The 12,632-nt window shown below is 36.8% G+C and overlaps 1 protein-coding gene across 1 annotated transcript; it reads right to left on the bottom strand.

The window, feature by feature from the left end:
• Positions 1-1,833: 1,833 nt before the first annotated feature.
• Positions 1,834-11,916, bottom strand: SSRP1 (FACT complex subunit ssrp1; the record flags this gene model as incomplete). Its single annotated transcript, XM_012941721.3, has 6 exons — positions 1,834-2,976; positions 4,250-4,468; positions 7,437-7,814; positions 7,850-8,082; positions 8,115-8,507; positions 11,853-11,916. 6 exons carry the CDS (start codon positions 11,914-11,916, stop codon positions 2,101-2,103), a joined length of 2,163 nt encoding a protein of 720 aa, XP_012797175.2. The 3' UTR covers positions 1,834-2,100.
• Between the last annotated feature and the right edge of the window lie 716 nt (positions 11,917-12,632).

The raw sequence follows: 12,632 nt of genomic DNA, 5'->3' as shown, positions 1-12,632 counted from the left end.
ACATTTCATATGTCTACCCTACTATCGACCATATCAACTATATAGAAACTGAAATTCTTTTACAAATACTTAGTTCTACACAAAAGCTCTAAAAAAAATGTTATTTCGAAGCTAGATTGACAAACCCTCTAAATAGAAACTACTTCGACAATGAATTTTTTCGTAAAGTTGATTTATGTGGAAATATTTAGTTATCTACAGATTTTTACCCATCAATAAAATATCCATTACCTAGATTTATATTCTTAACGATAACAGTTATTCATATTCAACATAGGGTCTGGCATAAATATGCGCCAGCTCAAGTTGCCTTACCATATCACTACAGCGAGAAGAAACTAACAAGGTGAATAGAAATGGAGTCAAGATAATCACCTGAATGCTTTAGTTTTCTTAAATGAATTATAGATACCATTTATTGTTCTGAATCTGGATGGCCAAAGACGCCTTGATTGAGTGATTAACCTTGGGCTGTGGCCGAGATAATTTAACTCGTCCCGGTCCAAGTATTCAGTCCACAAAAGAACATAGCAACAGACAAGCTCCTATCCTTGTTAAGTCAATCAGTCATTAACCTAAGCACTCATGAATAATCAGAGCACCATACAAATCAAATGGGAAGTTGTAGTTTATACATAACTGGCGGAGAACGGAACAAAAGGTAAATAATTAACTCACAGTAATTAAGGGATAGTAAAATGTATAGCAATAAGTGATGAGTCCAACGGGAGTTTACGATACGGGGAGTGCAGAAATAAAATGACAGTTATTTAATAATTGTAAAATAAAAATCTAGATAAAAATTATCCGGGAAGTAGTTCCAAAAGTCACCACTTTCCTAACATTCTCTGAGTTACAACAATAGTAGGAGTATCAATTAAAGGGAGCAAGTGAAGAACACGGTCTGAGAAGTAATAATGAAAACGTATGTAGGAACGGATACCGACACTATCCAGAGGAAGATAAAGAATGAATGCATCTACAACGAGCTCTGTGCCATTTCACTCACCCACTAATCGCAAGGTATGGGAATAAGATATAGGCCAAAAGAACTTGAATAAACACGAAAATAGGAGTTTGTTCAGTTTTTACAAGAGATAATTCTATTATTTTTTTATAAGTCTACCAGCGTATGGTAGATCGACTGGTGAGGTTGTGAGTCACTGCGTGTTACGTACACTCAACTAAATCCTACCTTGAGGAACGTTATTAACCGGGGTAGGAGTAGGGTAAAAAGAAACTGGGAATGGCCAAACTGAGACGTAGCATCAATCCATGCACTCATTAACTATTGAAGTTATGTTAGTAGATGTAGACCAGCTGGTTTGGGCGGAGTCGGTAGTTGGAAACGTCGTATGACATTGTTCAGTGCAATAGATGCATTTACTTCTATGTCCCTCTAAATATTAAGTCCCAGTATTCCTTCATGCACACGTTTTTATTGTTAGTTTTTGGACTCTATTCTTTACTATTTAGTCCTGCTCACTATTATTGGTGGTATATTATTTCGACTACTTCGCTATTCATCTTGGTAATTTGTTTTTACTATGCTGATCTTATTTGGTGTTTTTGGGAGACGTACGATTTTTACCTGATGTGTGACCAGCGAAAGTAAGATGTGACTGGGCACTAAATGAAAACAAAAGCCACCGACTTTTTCTAAATGTTGTGATACTATCAAGTGTTGTGGATTCCTTTCTATGATTTAGTTCTACTGACTTAACTGTGGACTAAACTCTGTGTGAATTGCTAGCATCTATTTTAAAAAGATGATTTTCTGGTCTGTTAGCTAATTTTCAGTTATTGATCGTGAATTCTATAGTTGGATATAACGTTTCAAGTCATAGTATTATCCTATTGTATGCTGAGTATACAAAAAAAAAAATTTTCCGAAACAACAGTATCAGGCTCTGTATCTAATATAACCAAATGATTGTCAATTCTTTTATGGACAGTACCGAGATATCTCTACATAAAACATAATTCAGTCTAATAACAAAATAATAAGAAATGGTGAATATATATATAGTGTACATAGTATATTAAAACAATAATAAGTTGATATTTTATTTCACAAGAATTAATTAATTATTTCTGGACTTAACTACTAGAATCTGGTGATAAATCTGGTTCTTTAGAAGACGCTAAATTTGATTGATATATACGTAAATCTTCTTGATATTTCTTTTTTAATTCATCAACTCTTGATTGATAACCTGATTTTTCTGTACTATCCATATTTCGCCAAATCTCTCCAGCAGCTTTAGCTACTTCAGCAACAGAATTTTGTCCATCTAAAGTTTTTGCAATTTTCTCTCTATTCTCATTAAACCATAAGAAATAAGCAGAAAGTGGACGAGTTGGTGCATTAGGATCTTTAGGTTTTTTTTGCTTTTTTGTTGTTTGTCGTTTTGTTTCATCTTTACGGGGTTTAGTTGTTGATTTCTTTGGTTCTTCTTTCAATTTTTTTTGTTTTGGTTTAGGTTCACTAGTACTGCTTACACTTGACAAGCTGTCTTCATATCCATCACTATCATTGTCTCGTTTATCTTTTTTCTTGTGTGTAGTAGTATTCTTACTACTAGTGTTACTTTTGTTCTCCTCCGAATCATCATCATCATCGTTGTCTCCAGATTCATCTTCACTTGTTGTTGTTTGAACATTACTATCATATTCTTCTGCAAGTTCAGAACCATCAGATTCCGGTGGTTTGAAATCTTCATCATCTTCATCGTCGTCATCTTCATCATCCATTTCAGTTGTTCGTTCTCGAGCTTCTGTCTTTACCTTCTCCATGTAAGCATCATGTGATTCATCAGATGATGACCAAACGTCATCACCAGGATTAGTAGTTTTGTTTTCTGAACTGATATTTTTAACACGAAGTTTTTTAGCAGTTACAAAATCGTACAAATGATGATATTCATCTCTTTCGATAGAAGTGAATGTATGCGTTAAACCATTACGAGTTTCCACCTATATATGGAAAAAGTATATCAAGACCTTTGATTTTTTTGGAGAAACATAAAAATTAAACACTAGTGAAATATCTTGATTAAATCGATTCTTTTAATGAGACGCGTTTTCGAAGAATGGATCAAAACCAACTTTCGGATAAACTACTTGGTTGATTGTACGGATAATTTTCACAAACTAATCATTTTCTTTCCTAAAACGTTCGATTGGGTTTAGTGATATACTCGAAGTTTAGTAATCATAGATAATAAAGTCAACACAGCAGAATATAAAAGCATTTTTATATCTTTAGATTGAATTCGTTAAGGGTCTACGGTAATTGCTAGTTAAGGAACAATTAGGCCTATGAGATTTATGATGGACTCGATAGAATCTCGACCGACACACAATATTATGACAATAATACTCACTAATGTAACCCAGGAAGATTAGTGTTGGGGACAGTTGGGAGAAAATTAGGTGCAACCAAACCAAAACGTGGCATTAGTGCTTGAAGTCACTAACTTCTAGTCTGAGCCATGTTGGTAGATGCAGACTACTTGGTTGGGGTCCGCGTGACTATCATAACCAATGGTTGGAAACTAGGTGACATGGCCTAGAACCGATCACAATCGAGTAGGTGTATACACTTTGTTTTCCTTTAAACTATGAGATTAAAATCGCTTCGTATCTTTCTTTCTACGAACTAATTCTTTCTTCCCGTACTATGTCCTTATACGCAATCTTTCTTTTACACATTACCGCTATTGAAGTGACTACTTCTATCAATTTGGTGTTCATCTTGTGCTACTGAGGTATGGCAACGTGGACCGATGCACATATGTGCCTGTTTCTACGTTGTAACTGACTGACTGACCGAATGACAGGTTACTTTTAGCATTCAAATAAGGGAACTATTTTGAGGTTAGTAAATTATTGACTGTCGAAAAGTATGGTGGTGTAATGATATAATGACAACTGAATTAGCTATGTATGTTTGGATACCTATGGAAGGTATCTCGTGTTTTGTGCATGTTGATAACAACCCGCCCTGAGAAGTTTGCGCATTAGGTTGACCAAGTGTTTTTCAAGTAAAAAATAATTCCTACATTTTAATTCTGTCATATATATATATATATATATATATATATATATATATATATATATATATATATATATATATATATATATATATATATATATATATATATATCTAACAAATATCGAAGCAGACTATCTGTTGTGTTTTTTTAACTGGCCAAACAAATGGATTTGAATATGATAGTCAACGTACCTCAAAATCAAAAGACCTTTGAGCACCCGTCCCGCGGGAAAATTGTACAGCTACTATTTCATCGAAACGTATAGAAATTGGAGGACGAGGAACGAATGTAAAACCTCTCTCTAATGGATACAACAAACCAACAGACGCTTTATAACTGCATGCAACTGCACAACCACCGCCTTTTGCAGAGAAGCTTCCTGGGACTGTAACTTTCTGATCAAATAGAACCTGTGTATAATGAGATAATCAAAAGAAAAAAACATGAGGTAAAACGCTGAGATAGAAAGCTACAACTCAAAAATATGTGTACTATACGTGACGTGTATCAAACATTCCACCAAACTTCGTAAAACTATGTTGGCTTTATACATCATTGTTTTACATTTTTAACGCTAACAAATGGTTGTCTGAATTAATATGAGACCCACTCCAATATTGGGCTAACTGATAATATAATCACTTACTATTAACTGTAACTGTTTGGAACTAAGTCACTGGTTCTCTATACAGCACCACACTCTACATTTGACTTAATTACCATATAGCTCCTTCCTTTTGAGTCTGAGATGCGTCGATTTCAAAGACTATAATAATGGAACTTTAGGTGAAATCAGTTAACTGTTCAAAAAGTTAGCAGAAAAGCAGGGGGACAATTCAGTAAAACTACAGGGCGAAAAGTGGGGAAAATCAAACCAGAGTAACCACAAACATCCAAGCGCTTAAGAAACTAAGAAATGCTGACTGGTTAATGGAGAAAAATATCCATCCTACTAAATTTGAGTAAAGTAGAATCTAAAGACATAATTTTAAAGCCGATAGTTGAGTTACTACATCATTGCCATTGTTTTCATTTGTTTATTTACAGCGTAAAAATCCTGATAAATAGGGCAGTAAAAAGGTATGGGCCACATAAATAGTGATAATATCGCGAAGAAATAAAGGGAATGCTAGTAAAATCAATGTCAATGGTATGAAACAAATTACCATTTATTACGAGGTATAGTTCAATTAAAAATACAACTAAGAAAGACTTCTTTTATTTAGGGGAATTCCTCATATTTTTATGAACCCAAAAGGAAATTACAGCTGGATCCCAAGTGGATTTTGCACTGAGTAGTGTCTGATAACGTCTCAGGCCACTGAGTAAAATTGTGTCTAAGATCCCAACTAAGAAGTCGTGATGGACTGGCAGACACCAGTCCTGTTTAGCTGCCTCGTACAATAACGCTACCATAAGCCGACTACCACTTTGCCTTTGTCAACCAATCTCAGCGTCAACGAATAATGTATAATGTGTGAACCGCTGAGATGACATTCATAAACTATTACTAAACTCCCGAAGTTGATGTTTCAAGATGTCAAAATTGATTGAACTACTGACACTTTAGTGAACATACATTGTCAAACCCTAAGGTCATTAACATGATATTGTCACTGAATGTTAGCAATCCTTCGGAAATATTGACAACCGTTGCATATTTGCAACTCGGAGTTAGATTTCACAAGCACATATTAGAACTGTCCTCACTCAACCTTTTACAACTAAAGTAGTATTGTGAAGGTATCAAAGATGGCTCGGATTGGAACCAATCGCTCTGGCTTACAAAATACATAGAGTGGTCTCATCTGAAATTCCATTACTAGCACTTAGGCAAACTATTTTACTATTACTAACGGTTGGCCACAGTTATTGAACATATACACAAGCACTTGGCATTCTTGGAGCGGTACCTTGAACTTCAAAGGGGCGAGGTACATGATTTACTTGCGGAAATTAGTTGTCAACTGATCAAGTTCGATCTGGATAGCCCTAGTACCACTGCACAGTAAGCCACTGTCATTATTTACTTTTTTCATAGGTAAATAAAGAATTTCATTGATGGAACAGTTAAGGAAAAATGGTGAGATTAGGCAATCCTTTCTAACCCCACTGTTGCAACAGAAAAATGGAAAGTTGGTTGTATGTCCTTGATTTCCCTGAGGTGTTTAGTACAGACCCTTTAGGAGTTATCAAACTAATTAATCACAACATCCTCTAGCAAACAATCCAAGGGCACAGTCGTCTCACTGAACAGAGCCAGGTTAAGACTGATCTAAATTACTAGGAATGACATCATGGAGAAGGGAATTAAGGGCGAGGAAGGATGGGAGGTAGGACGTGTAACTTTTGCACACAGAGATCGAGCTTGAATTGGTGGATCGCCAAAGCCTTGACAGTGCATGCGTTTTTGATTCAAACTTCCTGAGATCCAATTCTTTTGACTATATAGATTACACTAAAGGACGGCTCCTGTGAAGCAACGTGTCCAGAGTTAGTTAGGTGCTGCTGTACTGAGATTAGATGGTGGTTGGAGGTAGTCAACAGGAAACCCTGGACCCGGGTTTCGTGCTACTTGGCACTCGTCAGCAAGGTGGCCACATTGCAACATGATCGATAGCATTCGATCTGCACTAATAGGGACTAGACAAGCATGAGATTGATCACCACCCAGTGATCAATCAATTGTGGCTGCTGTACTGAGTTAGTGACAGCTCTGGACTCCCCTTTTAAGTTACATCTGGAAAGTGATTGCTTTGTGCGACCAATGTAACCTGCCTCACAAGAGCATAGATACACATCGATGTGGTTAGAAGCGGAGGGTTAGCTTTAAAACATCCGTAAATGATAGGTCGGTTTGAAAAGACAGCACAAGGCCTAGCTGGATAGGCTTTATTCATGGGTTTTGAAATCCGTTTACTTAGGATTTTGGCAACCGTATTGCCTTTAAATTCGACATTCGCAGTTTTATCTTGAACAATCTGTGCTTTTCCAGGATCCAATCTGTGTCAACGGATTTGTGTGGATAGCCATTCCTCATGAGTAGCAATAGAAGTTGAAGTAGTTCGTCATCTGTGTCATAAGGACATATTCGGCTAACCCACGTGTATAAAGGCTTTTCCCAGCAAAGAATTCAGTACGACGGAACTTGGGTTGATTTTACGCAAATTGATATCAATTTCAAATCCTCACATAAATTCTCGCTACCTAAGTGTTTCAATTCATAAGCATGTACTCCAGATACCTAGGAAAACCAGTAATCATATTCAAGAACTGTTAGTTTAAGAATATTTTCAAGCAGAACCTAATAATGCCACGGGACTTTCCGATGGCAGTGAAAGAGATTTCTAGAAATTGAGAACATCAAGGCAAACTCACCTTGAACACGCGAGCTACAACTTCATATTCAGGTCCTGAAATATTTCGAGTTAATTTTCCATTGAACTGCTCCTGAAGCCAGTCTTCTGTCGCAGCCATTTCCAAGTTTATGTGCGAATCCTTGTCGAAAAGGGAAATCACAAAATGATATCTGGTTTGACCATGTTTGATCGGTGGATCAAGTTGAACTGCAAAGAATATCTGCCGATTATCGGGATGAGGAAGCACCATCAACCGAGTAATAGTATTCTTTGGGACTTTAAAGTCGTAAGACTTGCCATGCAAATGGATAAAACTTGGATATAATTTAACATCATAACGGCCACGAGGTTGAAGACACTGCAACTGTTTGAATTCGACCAAGAAATCTCCCGTAACCTTAATTGTCGTGATAAAGTAAATAACTAGCTTACCTGAATAATATCTGCCTTTTGAGTAACCTTGGAATATATAGAAGGGGCTTTGCCTTCCCTATCAGCTTCAGTTCCCGGAGTGTACAGACGCATTTCAGATAAGCAAACTTCAGCTTCATCATTTAGGTGAAATTCGAAAATAATCTCGTTTTTGTTCAAAACAGCATTTGCAACATTGCTTAGAGGAACCTCGAAAGCCATGGCGTTTTTAACTGAAAACTCGAGAACATCGCCTTAATCAGTAGATAATGCAAGTTTGAATTACCATCGAAATCCACGTCTCCCCAATTGTAGCCTTTGTAGCACAGTTCACGCTTTACAATTTCAACGTCGAAATACTTCTTGAAAAAGCTCCCGACCTTTTCCGCTTCGATTTCACCAAAGCCATCATACCGATGCAAAGAGTTATTTTTTAACTTTATGCTTAATCCTAAACCAGTAGCACGGACTATCCATTGGGCTGACTCTATATCTGACCGGGAGAAGTGATCCACCTTTCCAGTCTTTTCGTTTTTATACATAAACTCATCTTCTTTGAGTCGAAGCTTACCCGGATATACAGTACCCCTAACCTCCTGAGTTATATGATCGAAGGCTATATCCGCCATCTGCTTGAAGCTGATGACCTTGAGAAGAATAAGCCTCCACTTCAGTCCACCTCAGACAATAGAACAATAAAAGTCTGAAGCATATCTATTTTATACTGGAAACAAGACTCATTGCTTGTATCTGATACACTAAGTGTGGCCTCGCATTCGCATATGCTAAACCGTTCTACTTCTAAGTTTCGGATTGATTCATGAATAGCCCAAAAAACCATATTTATTTGGTGATAGCAGCCTTAGAGCAACCTTTTGTTTTGGTCTTTCTTAAGTATGACTTAACTCTTTATATATAGTCATTTTCTGTGACGTCGCTCCATTTTGTTATGCAGTTATGTTAACCAACATGACCAATTTAATTTACTATAATTTTGTTAGAACTCACTTATAGTGGCCTATACTGGCCTTATACTGGTTCTTTATTCTCATATTCTGCAAAAAGTATCTCATCAGTCATACCTTAAGTGAGTCATCATATCTTCATGTAAACCATTGGAAACAGAAAAGATTTTGTAACTTAAGGTCGATGACTTATTCAGAGTAACAAAGGAAAAGTGCCCGTAATTCGCTCTTGTGTAACTCTCTTCTCAACAGATTCCTATGAGGATAGTGTTATTCACTTACATGTAAAATAATGTTATGTATTTCTGCCATAACAGGTACACGACATTTTTACAGGCATGATCTATAACTTACAACATTGTTCTGCATACAGTGTGCTTCTTAAGTAAGATTGTAAATAAATGAAATCAATGATGTTTCAGAAAGTTGATGACTAGGTAATGTTTTAGGATGGCACTACAGTCGCAGTTCTATATCCTTTTTCCAAAATGGCATCGCGTTCACGTTACACATCAGGTCCAAACTCAGCATTATTGTGTTAGAATTCTGGTCCTGATAAGTATTTATGCCATAAAAGTGTTTAAGATGTTTTTAGTTATGATGCACATTTATGTAGTGCTTGGTGTAAGTTTTAGTCTTGAAAAACGCGTACATTAAGTTTGTTTCACTCGTAAGAAGCTCCATTGCCGTGCACTGAATGTGATGCTGAAAAAGAGAAAGGAAGAATCAACAAGGCATCTGAATTTGAATCCTCAATAATACTTAACAGTTTGTAGTGGAACAAAGATAAGAACTCTGAAGCTTCAATGATGTACCAGAGCAGACATTTTGATCAACAAACCTGGGAACGGACTGAAACTCTCATTCAATGTTTACCATGGGAAACTTATTTTACCACAAATAATGTTGACATTGCGCTTTCCAATCTCTACCACTACCTGATATATTGCCTTGACTGAACTGCTCCTGTTATTGACCCTGTGGCTTATAATGCTAATAGGAGCCAGAATACTTTTAAAAGAAAGCTGAGTAAATTAAAACGTCGCTACTACGAGCACAATGACGTGTATGCACTTCAGGGTATACTTAAATTCATCGACAGAAATACTTCATCTAAACGCAAGTATTTTATGAATATAGAAAATAAAGCCCTAGGTAGCAAAAGCCAAGAATTATCAGTACTTCGGCTTTATAAATCTCGTGTGAAGTCAAATTCTCTTGGCACGACTAAATTCTTCATAATTAACGGAAACGTTGTTGACGACCCTGATATTATTTGCCAACAATTCAGCAAGCACTTCTCGCAGTTCTAGATCTTTCTTATTTACTGAACATCGATTTTCATTCTTTCTCATATATGTAATAGTCCTATCATTTAACTTCAAACAGCAGCTCATTGATTTAGAAATAATAAATTCCATATCTCTTCTACCTATTAATTTGTTTCTGCTGACGTATTTTGTTTCAAAACACACACTTTATCCTACGTTGCCATGCATTACCGTTTTCGGTTTTCTAACAACGATCTATTAGCTTCAACTACCTGACATAACGGTCCTAGGTACCTGCAGAATTTGTGCTTTCTAACACAGTGTGGAACATAGAGCTCGGAGGTAAGACAATTACAATCCAACCACTACCGTGAAAAAGCCTAACGTCGAAAAGAAGGGAGAGTGGGGTTACCGACCAGCAAACGTATATGGCGGGTGCAATTATTTCAATTCACATATATTTGTGAAGCACAATTTATTGGTTTCCTGCAATCCTTTGTGACTGGTAACCCGTCAGCTGTTAATAGATATTGAGGTCGTTATACGATTTTTGTTGCTTCTTAGATTCTTTTTTCTATCTTGGGTTGGTTTCTTATATTTTATCAAGTTTTTAGATTATATATACATTTTCAGACGCCTTAGCACAGACCAAATGGTTTTCGTTCGATAAAGCTATAAATCAATCAAAACGCGAGAAAGAAATAAAGGATGTCGTGATGAGGTTTTATGGTAATATAAAAAACTGAGGCTTACAAGCGCATTGAGTTCAGTTAAACCTGTTTCAAGTCGATCGCAATCAACTAATGTTTTCGTTCAACTTGACTTAAGATATAGTACGCATGTCTTCCTACATCGAGACTCACATCGACGACCTGCTGAATTAATATACGAAGGACCCTTCATAGTTCTTCAACGCGAACTCAAGTACCATATTGTCGGTAAAAACGGAACCAGCCATAGCATCCGCATCGATCGCTTCAAAGCAGCGTATTTACAAAAAAATCCTATTCACGTATATTTTCCTTAGGTACAATCGAATGATACGGTTCCTACACTTATTATACCTAATTCGACAGCCAACATGCATGATGATACTTCGGCAGTATCCGGAAATAAACTTAAAACGACGCGTTCTGGAAGAAGAGTAAGAATTCCAGAACATTTGTACGTTTATTGCACGTGAGATACTAGACATCTTATATCATCTCGATTTTGCCTTGTGTTATATATAAAATTAAAAAACATTTTTAATATGCTTATACATTGATGTTTTTATTCCAAAAAAAACAGACGAAAAAAGCCGTTAAAAAGTCCTTCTTTACGCCAACACATGTGCAAGAGTTTATTTTACTTTTTTCGCCCTCTCTGTGTTTTTACGCAAGTACAAGTATATTTCGTTATGAACTTACATATTTTCTTCTTTGCCAGTACGGCTGAAAAAGACAAAAAAGAACGACGAAGTTTATGAGGAACCAAAAATTTCATTATATTTCCCTTATAGTAAGGAAAGACGACCAGAGGCTGCTAAACCTAGCAAGCGGTCCAGTGCTTCCAGGTTTTCCATGGTGGTCTGGCTTCAATTGACTAATGATTTCAACCAGTGAAATTTCAGGAGATTGTTTACCAGTGACAAACTCGTTGGGTTTAAGCTTCTGGTTGGCCACGTCTTAGGGTCATCATTACTCCACTAGGAGAGGAGTGATCAGTAGCGGTAAATAATTCCCCAAAATAAATAGCTCATAAGTCTCCGAAATTGGATGCTGACCATATTAGTTTTAATTGACTCACCTAGCTGAAGGAGCTCGGTCATGCATCCGCACCAGGTCACGAGTGGAAACGCCTTGTCCAACATCCTTTGCAATCGCTAGCCAGATTAGATCAGTCGATCCTCGATATATTGATAGCCTATCAAATATATCTTCGAACATCCTTGCTTCTGTCTTTTGATTTCACTTGGTGGGTACGATTTATATAGAGTGTTACTGTTCAAAGTGTTGTCAAACTTCAAATACCTGTGGCATCTTCATCCCCAATACAACGCATCACATCAAAGGTTAGGATCGAACAATACCTAAGCCAAATTAAGTCCTTATTAAACAAGCTACCCCGCGGAAACTGTAGTAGGAGTTAGTAATTGTGAGCTTCGTAGGACAGTAGAAGTGAATTTTGAAATGACAAAGAAAAGATGGCATATAGATCATACCGTGAACCCACTAACGAAAGAAACATGATGGTGGGAAATACGCTCAAAACGGCTTTGGTCTAAAACACATTACCGTGAGGTACTCAGTCCGCTTGATCGTGCCAGAAATCGATCAATAGAAATGAAGAAAATTTTACTGAACCGGGCTAACTACACCCATAAACACTGAGACAATTTGCACAACATATGGCTACCTTATGGGATACGATATACGACACGTCACTAGGCCAAGGTGAGTCACCTATCAACTGGAAGGATGCAGTCGTCACTCCACTAAGTAAAGTAGGATCGTGAAAACTTCCATCAGCTTTCACAACTGTCGGTCTTACCAGTGTCGTAGTTAAAATAGTAAAGGGAATAATCAA

The sequence above is a fragment of the Schistosoma haematobium genome, chromosome 4, assembly GCF_000699445.3.
Source record: "Schistosoma haematobium chromosome 4, whole genome shotgun sequence".
In the NCBI taxonomy this organism is placed as follows: Eukaryota; Metazoa; Platyhelminthes; class Trematoda; order Strigeidida; family Schistosomatidae; genus Schistosoma; species Schistosoma haematobium.
Note: the sequence above shows the minus strand (reverse complement) of the source record. Positions and strands in the feature narration are given on the sequence as shown.